We start from the raw sequence: 14,615 nt of genomic DNA, 5'->3' as shown, positions 1-14,615 counted from the left end.
GGACAGAGATGGGGGCCAGCACAGAAGCCAGTTCACAGCTGGGTGGACACGGAGGGATTGCTCTCACTACACCTCACATGGAGGGAGGCCCAACAGATGGGTGTAGAAGTAAATGCCACCAGGGAGCAGAACCTGAGGTGGCCACAGGCAGGTTGGAACCCCAGGGCTGTGGACAGAGCGGTCAGGGAATGAGAGAACAGAACCAGAGCACAGACACGACGACCACTAGCATGAAGAGAGAGCAGAAGCGGGGATTGCAGCGATAAGACAGCAGGTAGGACGTTTGCCTTGCATGTGGCAACCTGGGTTCGATTCCCAGCATCCCATGTGGTCCGCCTAGCCCCACCAGGAGTAATTCCCGAGTGCAGAACCAGAAGTAAGCTCTGAGCATTGTCGAATGTGACAACAAAAAAAAGAAAGGAGGAAGGGGGGAAGGAGAGAGAGAGAGAGAGAGAGAGAGAGAGAGAGAGAGAGAGAGAGAGAGAGAGCGCACAGAGGGTGGTCCTCTCCGAGAGGCAGATAGGGAGATAGGGAGTAGGGGGTATGACTGATCTGTCCAGGGCGGGGGCAGTGGCCGTGGACAAGAGGAGCACTCCCTTTGCAGCTGCCCCAGGGAGGCCACTTACCAAGGGTGCTGGGCACCCATCAGGAAGGAGGTTCCTGTGAGCCTGCTCACAAACCATCCCTCCATCAACACCCATGGCTCTAGAGGGAAGTTTATAAAACTTCACTTGAATTGCGTGTCCTGAGTATCAGACACTTGACGTAGCATTTATGCTGCACCAGGGACCAGCAAGAGCATTTTGCATGAATGAACTCAATCCTCCTAACAGCTTCATTTTTAAAGTAGGCCCCGAGTTCAATCCCCAGCACCACCTGCCCCCACATCAGCACCACTGGGGGTGGCCCCAGTAGCCTCCAGCACTGCTGCTTCTGGGTCCCAAAGCCCTCAGGTCCAAATTATCACCCAAAGCGACACCCCACGGCTCCCTGGCAAACCCACAAAAACAGATGAGCAAGATCAATTGAAAACAGTATCCAAATCATCGTAAGTTGAGTCATTTCTAATATGGTCACTGTCCTGTTGTTCATCAATTTGCTCAAGCGGGCCCAGTAACATTGTGAGACTTGTTACTGTGTTTGGCATATCGAATACATCACGGGTAGTTTGCCAGGCTTTGCTGTACGGGCGAGATACTCCCGGTAGCTTGCCAGGCTCTCCAAGAGGGGCAGAGGAATTGAAGGTGGAGGATTAGAACTCGGGTTGGCCAGGTCGGCCACATGCAAGCCAAATGCCCTACCTGCTGTGCTACACTCCAGCCCTCCAATTTGGTAAATGGATCGAAACTCATTTCTGAATCTAGAATCTGAGCTCTTTCCAGTTAAAAGTATTTAGTGTGTGTGTGTGTGTGTGTGTGTGTGTGTTGGGGGGCGGGGTGTCCAGGAACCCAACAGTGAAGATAGTGAAGATAAAATCAATGTTGACCCAATACTGGTAAAATGTGTTACTTGGGCATCACATTAGAACCTATTGAACCATGGTGTATTTCATGAAAACCCCTGACAGGTCACTCATACGCTTGGCAAGAAGGGCTCTAAGGTAACACTCTTTGTCTTGTGCTATTTCCACTGAAAATAAGCACACAAACCTCCAACAGACCAGGGAGATGGTTCCCAGCATAGCCCAAAAACTCAGTCCAAGACATTTAGAATGAAGAGGAGAGGCATCTGTTCCAATAGCTTCTGTCCTGCCCCTGTGGTACAGTCTGCCCAGTGGCTGAGCTGATTTACTTAATAAACAACTATTTTTTTCTTTTTGACAAGTCACAAAAACATACTCTTCATTATTTTGCTTTCAACCACACTCAGTGGTGCTCAGGGCTGACTCCTGGCCCTGCACTGAGGGATCACTCCTGGTGGTGCTCAGAGGACCCTATGGGATGCTGAAGATGGAATCCAGGTCAGCCCATGTGCCAGGCAAACACCTGTGCTATGGCTCTGGCCCTTCGTCATTTCTTGGTCATACATACCAGGGGCGCGGCTCGGGACGTCTCGACACGAGGCCGGGGCGCTGTGGAGTACATGTAGTTGAAGAGTCTGTCGATCTTCCTCAGAGGAACACCACCTCCTCGGTCACTCATCTACGAGGAGAAAACGAGTAGGTCCTATGACCAAGCGCCACACACAGCAACACACCGACACAGAGCGGCAGGTCACCTCGGCATGCTGGCCAAGGGCTGCTTCTCCACACCAACAGCCCCAGGGCCAGGTGCGAATGTAGGCAATGCCCCTGGAGGGCAGGGCTGGGGGATTGGGGGTTGAGGGACAACTCCTGTGGTATGTGGAGTCCACACAGAACAGAGACACCTTCACCGCCTCACTCCAGCACCCAGACTGTTGACTAAGTCATGCAAACAATGAGGAGCACTGCAGAGTGGTGCATTACGAAGACTCGAGGGAGCACCAATGCATTTGTTATTCCTTACCAGGGCCCAGTTTGGCAACTGGATTAAAAATGGATTTACCCTTTGAACCAACACTGTATATCTTTTTTGGCTTTTTGTGGGTTTTTTTTTTTTTTTTTTTTTTTTTTTTTTTTTGCTTTCTGGGTCATACCTGGCTCTGCACTTAGGAATTACTCCTGGTGGTGCTCAGGGGACCATATGGGATGCTGGGAATTGAACCCGGGTTGGCAGCGTGCAAGGCAAACACCCTACCCGCCATGCTATCACTCTAGCCCCAACATTATATATCTTAATCAGAAAAGTATGCAAAGAAACCACAGTTCCTAGAAAGAAAGAGAAGAAAAGTGTCTGCCATACAGGCAGGGTGTGGGGATGGGGGTGGGTGGGTGGGCGGGAGGGTCACTGGGGACACTAGTGGTGGTGGGAAATGTACACTGGTGAAGGGATGGGTGTTAAAACATTGTATGATAAAACCCAATTCTGAACAACTTTGTAACTTTGTATCTCACGGTGATTCAATTTTTTTAAAAAAAAAGCATGCAAAGACTGTATGAGACTATCCATTTCAGTTCTTTTGGGAATGACGAAAATGGAATTAAACCCAAACAAGGGACTATTTAAGGCAAACTAACAGACTTTCAAAAAATGGTACTAGCAAGAGTGATGTTCACAAAATACTGGTAAGAGGCTGGAAGCACTCATAAGATTCAAAGGACTTTTAATTATTATTAACAATACCTTTAATGATATTTTTACATGGTGCCAAGGATGGACTCCAGGGCCTCATCTGAGAAAGGCAAGCAGGCGCCTGCTGAACTGGGCCCTAAAATTTTATCATTTATGGGATTATAGGTGATTTTTCTTATGATAGGAAAAAAAGTATAATTTTCATTTTCAGGGAGGAAAAAGCATAATCATTCCTCTGTGTTTTAGAGTCTCACTTATAAACAATCTCACAGAAAAAAAATCTTAGGTAACTTCTTTGTGAGTTTATAAGTATACAGATCCTTCTAGTATTTCTCTATCATTTCCCCCAAGTTAAATTTTTTTGTTGTTTGTTTTTGTTTTTGGAACACACCCAGAGCTGGGGCTCACACTCAGGTCTCCTGCATGCAAAGCATGTGCTCTATCTAGCCTTCTGAACCATCTCTCTGGCTTAAAACTCAAATCTCATGGTAGACTGAGGTTAGCAATTTTACAGATTATTTTCAGTGTTTTCCTTCACAGTTACCTCAGATTGTATTTTCCTTGCTATTGCATACCTTATCCTCTTAACTGCTACAGACATTTCTTGTCACAAAATCGTAACAACAAATTTGTTATATATAAACAAAAATAATATGTAAAGTAATATATAGATAAAAATAATACTGAATGATAGGTATTAATGTCAATGGTTGGAGAGGAGATGATAGAGAGTTTAGAGCACATGTCTGGCATGTGCCAGACCCAGATTCCATTTCCAGCACCACATGGTCCCCTGAGCATCCCCAGGTGCAGAGCTGGAGGGGTCCTTGAGCACACCAGGCTCGAGCAGCGTTGGATCTTTGCACTGAACTGACGGTCAAGCAGCTGTCCAAGAAATCACTGGTGGGGTCCCTGGTCTCAGCACTGCTAGGGATACACACACACACACACACACACACACACACACCACTGAAAAGTCAACGGGTGAAGTGGGGATAGTTCATTGACAAGACACCTACCTGCCTGAAAAGTATGAGGCTGTGAGCCCTGGGCCCAGCTGTGCCACATATTGTCCAGGGCACACCTGGCAGCACAGCTGCTGCCATCCCAGTGACACAGTACACGCGAAAACCGTAAGCAAAGTATATATATGATCCCGGACCAAGGAAACAGCATGGGGGTGAAGCAGACTTGCCTTGCATGGGGCCAACTCTGGTTCCTCCCTGCTACACACAAATCGTCCCCAAGCACTGCCAGGAGTGGCCCAAACACACACTCACCCTGAAATCACACCAATTATGTGATCCCTGTCACACAGTACAGCAAAGTGTGTGAACAACCACAAACAAGCATGGCCCTCCCCCAGCGACAAAGGGAAGAGAGTAGGGCAAGTTAAGTCATGGATGGGTTAGGGCTGAGATACTAGATAGTCTTTAGGTACACGCAGGTGTATTTCTTTCATGATGGAAGTTATTACAGAGCTATTTGCATTTTTAAAATAAAACATCTATTTTGGAATACTATATGAAAGACTTTTGCCCTTGATACAGCTACAAATGATATTGCTACAATGATATGGCTACAAAGATTAAACACAGACAAGGACTATATTAAGAATGTGCGTGTAGCTCTGAATTCAAAGCCCTCGAAAGAGGCTTCCTTTAGGAAGAGAAGAGCCCTGAGTATCTTCTGCAATCCACCCATTCGTTAATTATTCATCCTTTAGTTTAATGCTCTGCTGCACATTTACTGGTAATATGAGTGAGACACACTGGGGGCTCGATAAAAAGAAAGTCTCCTAATATTCGGATAGACAAATAAAAGAGGCAGATTTTGCAAAAACACGTCCTTCATCTTTCGGCCTGAAAGTCTCAGGCAATCAAGCAGTCTCCAGCCTCCAGTCTCCAGCCACAGGCCAGCCTGAGCCAAGGCGAGGTGGATGAGAAAAAGGCTCACGAGGTGACTGTAGGAGACAAATCTCATTAGCAGGGACAAGGTCAAGCAAAGTCACAGAAGCACAGTTACCGAAGTCTGACAGGGGCTGGAGCAATAGCACAGTGGGTAAGGCGTTTGCCTTGTACACGGTCGACCCAGGTTCGATTCCCAGCATCCCATATGGTCCCTTGAGCATCGCCAGGAGTAATTCCTGAGTGCATGAGCCAGGAGTGATCCCTGTGCATTGCTGGGTGTGACCCAAAAAGGAAAAAAAAAAAAAAAAGAAAGTCTGCCAGACAGGCTAAAACACAATAAACTCAAACCCACAGCTTTTCTCAGGGGTTGAGTTTCGGACCCCTGAGGACCCAGCAGTATTCCTGGGAAGAGCACAGAAAGCTGCAAGTGACACGCATGGTTCCTCTCTAGGGAAGACAGGGAGAACGGATGGCAGCACAGGTGTGGTGCGTTGACTAAGAAGGAAACATTAAAATCAGACACAAAGGAAGACAAAACGAACCTCGGCACAACACATGCCTCTGCCAAGGAAAAGGAGAGTGATAAGGTGAGGGGTGGTGCAGTCACTGTCCTCAGGCAGGGGGAGGAGAGAAGACTGTCATTTCTAGGGCTCTCCTCGAACCCTTCTCAGGGTCAGTGAATCAGGAGTTGCCCTTGCCCGACTTCCTGATTCCTTTTGCGTGCGTGCGCGCACACACACACACAGTGCTCCCCAAGCCCCTTACCCAACAGCTCTACAGTCTGTAAAAACCATCCAACAGTGAACACACCAAGGCACTTGCATTTTAATTTTAAAGATAGGTCTCTATGTTACGTGTTACTTGCTGACTATAGATGAACCACTAAAGCTGCTAGAGCTATAAGGCAGAAGAAAATTTCTTTCACTGGATTCTTGGGGGAAAGGCCAAAATATGCTGAAAGCATCAGAGCAGGGTGTAAGGGATGTGGCTCTGGAAAGAGGAACTTTCTTCTGCTGTGTGGCACTGCGTGCAGGCATGAGTGCGCTCCCCCACCCACACTTTCTCCCTCCCCCTCTCTCTTTCCCTCCCTTATTCCCACAGAAGTCTAGCGTGAGCAACGTTCTCCATGAGAACTCTACAGATGAGAATTAATGAAAGTGGGGTTTTTTTTGGGGGGTGGGCGTTCAGGGGGAAGGTCATAGGAGGTATCAGGACTCAAATCCAAGTTGGCCATGTGCAAGGCGAACACCCTACCTGCTGGACCATTGCTCCAGCCCCAACAAAAGTGCTTTTAACAAGCAAAAAGACAAAGGTAGATGCAGATGTGTGTGATGTGTAGAAGGACAGCAATAGCAGAGACAGATACTCACTGTGACCTCTAGAAGGTCTCACAGACCTTTTGAGCCTTTGCTCTTCTGTTTTATGAACAGCCCCTAGGCACCTGGTATCATCCTATTCCCCAAGGATCACTAGGTTTGGCTTCTAACCCCAGAGGCAAACCCAAGCACAAAAAAAATTGTAAATCTACAACTGTACCTCATGGTGTTTCACTAAAAATAATTAAAAAAAAAAAAAAAGAGTGGCCCATGAGAACAGAGTCAGGTGTGCCAACCCCCCGCCCAAAATAATGTGACTTCTAACCACAGAGGCAAGAGTGGCCCATGAGGATAGAGCCAGGTGTGCCCATCCCCACAAAATAAAGATGGGGTGGGAAACATAAAGTAACAAAATAGGAGACTAACAGCCAAGAATGGCAGAGATTAGTAACAAGAGTTTCACTCCATGGCTTGTAGGCCAGCCACACACTCCAGGGGAAAAGGCAGCTCAGATAGAGAAGGGAGCACCAAATGAAGGGTGTTGAGAGGATCCTCCCAGGATGGGAGATGCATGCTGAAAGTAGACTACAGACCGAATATGATTGCCACTCAATGCCTGTTTTGCAAACGACAACACCCAAAAGGAGAGAGAGAACAAAAGGAAATGCCCTGCCACAGAGGCAGGGTGGGATGGGAGGTTTGGGGGGGGTGGGAGGGATACTGGGATCAGTGGTGGTAGAGAATGGGCACTGGTGGAGGGATGGGTACTCGATCATTGTATAACTGAAACCCAAGCACAAACATTTGTAAGTCTACAACTGTACCTCATGGTGTTTTGCTAATAAAATTTTTTTTTAAAAAAAGGAAAAAAAAATAAAGATGGGGGAAAAAACCTCAGAACAGCAAGTAAGACACTTGGTGACCTGAGTCACCAGGTTCAATCCTCGACACCACTTATGGTCCCATGAGTCCTGCCAGGAATTCTCCCTGAGCAGAGACAGGAGTCAGCCCTGAGTGCAGCAGGGTGTGAGGGAGGGAACTGCTTTAAAAAGCAAAATAGCAAAGGCTCGAACAAAAATAGGGAAGGAGGGAAGGAGGGAGGGAGGGAGGGAGGGAGGGAGGGAGGGAGGAAGGAAGGAAGGAAGGAAGGAAGGAAGGAAGGAAGGAAGGAAGGAAGGAAGGAAGGACACTAGTAATATTAACTCACTGTCACTGTTTTCCCGTTGTTCATCGATTTGCTCGAGCGGGCCAAGTAACTTTGTGAGACTTGCTACTATGTTTGGCATATCGAATACGTCACGAGTAGCTTGCCAGGCTTTGCCGTGCGGGCGAGGTACTCTTAGCTTGCTGGGCTCTCCGAGAGGGTCGGAGGAATCGAACTCCAGTTGGCCATGTTGGCTGCATTCAGGGCAAACGCCCTACCCGCTGTGCTATCGCTCCAGCCACATAGAAGAGTATAGTGTATTTTCTGTTTGTAACTTTTTCTATCTCTTAACTAAAAGACAACTGCACATAACAATGGTTATAAATTTACATAGACATGCAAGTGCATGTACTATACATACACAGATGTGTGTAATATAACAACAGAAGCGGCCCAATTATGCAGGATCTAAGCCAACACTTACTCTTGAAACTCGGGAGAGATGTGTGTGGCTCGGTGACAGAGTGGCATATGCCAAGAGCCAGGTTCTATTCCCAGCATTGCCAAACAAAAACCAAACACTTGGGGTCAGAGCCATAGTATTGCAGGTAGGGCACTTGTCTTGAACACAGTCAACCTGGGTTCATTCCCCAGCATCCCATATGATCTGAGTCTACAGGAGAGATTCCCTGAAGAGAAAGTCCTGAGCACCACTGGATGTGGCTCCCCACCAAAAAATGAAACAAACGAAGCCCAAATTGAGTTGGTACCAACCTAAACTGTATTGTTATAGAGATGATAATTATAGGGTCCAGGGAGACAGCACTAAGGGCTGGTATGGAAACCCAGGATTGGTACCTGGCATGGCATATTCCCCCAAGAACCAATGGGAGTAGTCCCAGAACACCACAAGATGTGATCCAAACACAAACCCCAAGAACCTCCCAAGCTATAAATATATTAATTATAATCCCATGACAACTATTAACAATTAAGGCAAAGAGGTGGAGACAGAGTCCTGAAGGCAGGGCACTTGCCTTCCACATGGCCGAACAATGTTCAATCCCTGACACCACACAGGGTCCCCCTGACTACTGACAGGAGTGGTCCCTGAGCAGAGATGGGAGTGACCCCCACACAGTGTCAGGTGTGGCTCTAGAACAAAACAAAATTTAAAACCTGCAGCTACAGAGATTTTGTACTCTGGAGAGTACACAAGTTAAGACCACTAGGCTTGCATGTCAATCTCTGGCATTCCAAGCACTAGCATGAGTGATTCCTGGGCACAGAGCCAGGAGTGATTGCTGAGCACCACTGGGTGTGGCCCCAAACACCCCTCCAGCCCCCCCCCAAAAAAAAGAAAAAGAAAAAGAACCCAAAGAAATATAGTAACACGAGATTTTTAAAAACTGTTTCTCTTCAACAAATGTCACTTTAACAAATAAAGACGCCACTATTGAGAATAAAAAACCAAGACATATGGCATATAGAAAACAAAAGATAAAATGTCAAATGCAACTTCTATATAAACAGTAATTAAGTTAAATGTAACTTGCTTGAACATGCCAGTTAGAAGATGGATATTGGCAAGATGTATAAAATAATATGATCTAACCATATGTTGTTTAAGAAACACACTTCAGCTCCACCAATATGTAAAGAACGACACTGTATGAGGCTGGTGTGATAGTACAGTGGATAAAGGTGTATTCCTGGCACTCCATATGGATCCCTGAGGAGTGATACCTGAGTGCAGAGCCAGGAGTTAAGTTTTGAGCACTGCCAGCTGTTACCCAAATATCCTCTTAAATAAAAGTGCTAATTTTGTTTGCTTTTGGGGGGGGAGGGAGTGACACCTCGCTGTGCTCAGTGCTTACTCCTGGTCCTGTGCTCAGTACTCTCTCTTGGCAGGCTTGGGGGACCATATGAGGTGTCCTGGATCAAACCTGCACTGGCCATGTGTATGGCAAGTGTCCTACCTGTTGTACTACCTCTTCAGCCCGAAATAGTAAGTCTTTTACAAATAAATAGTAAGTAAGTAAGTAAGTAAAGGCCCTCCCGTTGATCATCGATTTGCTCGAGCGGGCCCAGTAACGTCTCCATTGGAGACTTTGTTGTTACTGTGTCTGGCATATCGAATACATGACGGGTCACTTGCCAGGCTCTGCCGTGGGGGCGAGATACTCTCAGTAGCTTGCCGGGCTCTCCGAGAGGGGCGGAGGAATCGAACTCGGGTCGGCCATGTTGGCTGCATGCAAGGCAAACGCCCTACCACTGTGCTATCGCTCCAATCTACAACAATCAGTAAAGAGAGTTACATAACATAACTGTTGTATAACATTGGGTTGTCCTTGCTCCTCCCTCAGGAGCTTAGGTTTACTGAGTTACTCCCACAACAGTGACCCTGAGGAACACCCAGTGCCAACAGGCACTGATAATCTTATATTGCTTTTCTCTTTCTTTTATGTCATTTGCATGGTTTATTTAGGAGTGTCCTTTTTGTATAGACACAGAAAGACAGGTTCATGCTGTGCTTTGTAACATGGGAGTTAACTGCTGCCAAAATAATGTTTACTCCTGGGCATCCATCCATACTTACTGACTTAAGCCTCAGTTGCCCTTAGTTTCGAGCACTCCAAAAGGAGGTCCCAACGAAGGGACTGGATGGACTCAGGGCAAGCTGTGAGCTACCCTGGCATGGAAAGGGGACAAGCTAAGTACCATATGTATAATAAGAACATGGTCATGGGCAAACTGTCATGACCCAAAAAGAAAGTAACTGAATAAGGACCCTGGTGGGGTTAGGAAAGACTAACCTGGCCTGAGGACTGTTGTCTGGGATATATAGTGAGATGTCCCAGGAAGAGCCAATCTTTAAGCTTAATATATCTCTTACTGTGTTCATACAAAATGACTAGAAATATTTTAAGAAGTAAACTTACTATGGTTGTTTAAATGGGTTACTAGCTGAGAGAAAGAGAAAGCAACACACCCTGGATGGAATCCTGCCCTTGTGCGGATCTTCTAGAAATCTGGAGTGCTGAACCCTCAGATGAGATTTTGTCCTTGAGTTAATCCCCTAGAACTTCTCCTGAAGGAGTGGCTTTACCTCTGTTTGTTGTTATGGCAACGTTCAACCCCACCTATGTGTACCCCCACCCATCATGATTTCTATATGGCTATGCTGTAAGGGGTAAGAGAGAGAGAGGACTTTGAGGTCTATGAGAAGACTAGGATGATGGAACTATGATGGCTGGGACTATGATCAAAACTACGACTACTATGACTATGTGCTGTAAGGAGAGAGATCGGCCTACGCTGGGGAGGAGAGAGAAATAAACTGCCTACCAACCAGCCTAGTCCCTGTTTCTCCATTCCCCAATCCTTTGTTCATCTGTTGTGGGCCAACCAGAGGAATGGTTCTCGGCCACAGAACGCTTGATTCCTGTGCGCCACTATGCTTTTCTTTGGAAACTCACACATAACTACGTAAAACAAGACATCAAACTATAAGACATGAGGGTCAGAGTAAAAATGCATTTTGGGAATGTGTCCAGATGTAAATAATTATCAATACAAATCAATATTTACATAACTTCTTATATCTGACCCTCATAGGAACCGCACAACAAAACCAGTCCTGTAAGATCAGAAGAAAATGAACAAAGCAGCTAAATGCACAGCTTAAGAAAAATGAGGTAGAGGATTTGCCTCATGTATTCAAAAACGAGCACCAGAAAAGCCAAGACAACCATCAAACACAGGTGAAAAGGGAAAAGAAGGAATAGAGAAGAGCAACAAAAACAGCTTAAAATCATAAGCAAAATGTCAGTGAATACATGCACCATACATTAAAGGTAAACAAACACAGGGAAGGAAAAATATGGGCCCTAATTATATGTTGCTTACACTAAGAGTCTGAAAGTTAATGGGGAGAGAAGGGGAGAATTCTGTGCAATTGTAATGGAAAGCAAAGCTGTTTCTGCTACATCCATACCAGACAAGAGTTTAAAACAAAGACTGCAATAAAAGACAAAGATGGGCAGTATAAAATGATACAGGGATCTAACATCAAGAAGATAAAGTCACCACCATAAACATATCCAACATCTAAATAAAAGATAGCGGGGCTGGAGAGATAGCACAGCAGGTAGGGCGTTTGCCTTGCACGCGGCTGACCCGGGTTCGATTCCCAGCATCCCATATGGTCCCCTGAGCACCGCCAGGAGTAACTCCTGAGTGCAGAGCCAGGAGTAACCCCTGTGCATTGCCAGGTATGACCCAAAAAGCAAAATAAATAAATAAATAAATAAAAGATAGCAAATAATGACTCAAGAAAAACTTCCAAAGTTCCAAAGTGATGCAGAAAAATGGTCTACATCATTCATTATCAAGATGCAAATCAAAACAACAATGAGATATCATCTCACCCACAGAAACTGGAACACATCCAAAAGAACAAGAACAAACAGTGCTGGCGCTGATGTGGGGAGAAAGGGACTCTCATTCATTGTTGGTGACAGACTGGCAGACTGGTCCAGCCATTTTAGAAAACAATATGGACATTCCCCCAAAAAACAGAAATTGAACTCCCATTAGACCAACCATACCATTTCTGGGGATATACCCTGGGAACCCAAAAAAACATACAGCAGAAACACCATCTGCACTCCTATGTTCATTATAGAACTGTTCACAATAGCCAGAATCTGGAAACAACCCAAGTGCCTGAGAACAGAAGAAACTATGGCACATCTACACAATGGAATACTATGCAGCCACCAGGAAAAATGAAGTCATGAAATTTGCTTATAATTGGACAGAGAGAGAGAGAGAGAGAAAGAGAGAGAGAGAGGAGAAAGTGCTTGCCATACAGGTGGGGGTGGGTACGGGAGGGAAACTAGGGACATTGGTGGTGGCAAATATGCACTGGTGAAGGGACGGGTGTTGGAACATTTTATGACAGAAAACCAATCATGAACAACCCTGTATCTGTGTATCTCATCGATTCAGTTAATATAAATAAATTTAATATAAATAAATAAAGAGAAAAACTGACAACAATACAGGAATATTAGAGGACTTAACACCCATTTCCATCGAAGGATTGGTCCTCCAAATAGTAAGAAAACAGGAGCGGGAGAAATAGTACAATGAGTAAGGCGTTTGCCTGTCTTGTATGTGGTTGATGCTGGCACCACATACCGTTCCCATGAGCACAGCCAGGAGTGATCCCTGAGAACAGTCAGGAATGAGCCCTGAGCACCACTGGCTGTGGTCCAGTCCCCTGCTCCCCTGAACCCCCCTCACCAAAAAAGAAAGAAAACTTTGTTTTAAATGAGCCATCAGATCAGATGGATATAACATCTATAGAGACTATTCCATTGAAAGAGGCAGGTTATACACTCTTCTCTTACCCTCTACACTCTCATACTGAGATTAGAAAATCTCTCAAGTTTGAGAAGACTGAAGTCTCATCAAGCACCTTTCCTACTGTGTTAGAAGTCAGAAACCAACTCCAAGAAGAAAGTCGGAAAGATCACAAAGATGTGGAGACTGAAAAATATACCTCGGGGCAACTTCTGTATCACCCCAGAAATCAAAGGCGACTTAAAACTTTGGAAATAAATTTTAAAAAACACTACCCCAGTGGGCAGGAGCTGAACAGCACAGCAGGTAAAACCCTTGTTTGTGCACCCTTCCGACTGGGTTTTGAAACCCACGAGGAGAGACTCCTGAGCACAGGGCTGAGAACGAGCCCCGAGCACAGTCAGGTGTGACCTCAACCCCTGCCACCAAACAAAAATAAACAAAACAAACTCTATCAGAATGTTTGGGATGTAGCAAAAGGGACACTCACTAACTGGGAACTTTACAGCACCACAGGCAAAATCTCAAATGAGCTCATCTTACATATGAAAGAACTAGAAAAAGGAGGAGAGGATGCTCACAGTGAAAAGAAATGATGAGACCAGGGTGAAAATGAGTGCAGCGGAAGGGACTCTCCACAGGCACGCTTGGTGTGGGGAAGGGGCGTTCACTGCTGCAGCACCCAGGCAAGGCTGAGAAAGGGGCACCGCCATGGAGAAACCCAGGTGGAGAAGAGTCACCTGCACATCATCCCGCAGCCTCAGCGGGTGGGCAGCAGGAGGACCATCTACAAAGGCAGAGATCAAGCCCTAGAAAATGAACCACTACCTGGATGAGTCCCACAAGCCCATCAAGCATGGGCTCAAAGGTATCTGGAGTCACTGACATTGCAACGGTTCCCCAAGCACCACCAGGCGTAGCCCTGGTGGGCCCTACCTAGTATCACCAGGCCTAAGCAGCACCTCATCTCTGGGGGGGAAAAAGAAACCTTCAGGACAAAGACATAGTCCAGTGGGTTGGGCACTTTCCTTATATGTGGACAACTGGAATTTGATCCCTGGCACCCCTTATGGTCCCCTGAGGATCCTCGCCAGGATTCCTGCACAGAGGGCTGGGAGTTAGTCCTGAGCACCACCAGATGTGGAGCAAAAACAAGCAAAAAGCAAAGCCAAAAAAAAAAAAAAGGATCCTTCAGGTTCATTGAGCTGGGCCGAATATTGCGGGGGAGTGACCCTCACCCTCCCTTTAACTCTGCTCGGGAGATCTCCATAGCTCACCCCCAAAAAAGTGGGTATCAGAGGAAATATTAGTGATTGCTATAAACTGTTACCAGGACTGTGTTAGCTTGACTTGTCTGATTAGGGTCCAGGCTAGAAAGATTTAATTCTATGATCCACTAGATGCAAGAAGCAGCATACAGGATGGAATCTGTTTCTCCGAAGAATGGATATTTTCTGGAAATCAGTGTGCATCTTTACATCAATTTTAAAAGCAGGAAGGAAAGAGCCAGCAATTACCTTCACCGTCAGGTCCTCCTTACCCAGCGTGACATGGACCCGAATGGGTGGGTAGACCCCGCTGTCGGCATGATACTCCATCGTGGCTCTCATGGCGTTCTGAAATACATGAGGGTCAGAGTGAAGATGCAGCTTCAAAACAAAAGAAGCGAATTGTAATTTCCAAGTACATATGCAGAGTTTGAGATTTTAAAAACATCTTTCTG

The 14,615-nt window shown here is 46.1% G+C and overlaps 1 protein-coding gene across 1 annotated transcript in view; it reads right to left on the bottom strand.

The window, feature by feature from the left end:
- Nucleotides 1–14,615, bottom strand: part of PDK1 (pyruvate dehydrogenase kinase 1) — a 43,776-nt gene that overhangs the window by 6,564 nt on the left and 22,597 nt on the right. The window contains exons 8-9 of the mRNA XM_056110342.1: nt 14,410–14,508; nt 2,031–2,141 (exon numbers count right to left, since the gene is read on the bottom strand). Of these exons, the coding sequence (XP_055966317.1) occupies nt 2,031–2,141; nt 14,410–14,508 (210 nt within the window). The remainder of the gene's footprint in view (nt 1–2,030; nt 2,142–14,409; nt 14,509–14,615) is intronic.

Source organism: Sorex fumeus, unplaced genomic scaffold, assembly GCF_029834395.1.
Source record: "Sorex fumeus unplaced genomic scaffold, SorFum_2.1 ptg000009l, whole genome shotgun sequence".
NCBI classification, from domain to species: Eukaryota; Metazoa; Chordata; class Mammalia; order Eulipotyphla; family Soricidae; genus Sorex; species Sorex fumeus.
The sequence above is the reverse complement of the archived record's forward strand: the minus strand, read 5'-3'. Positions and strand labels throughout refer to the sequence as shown.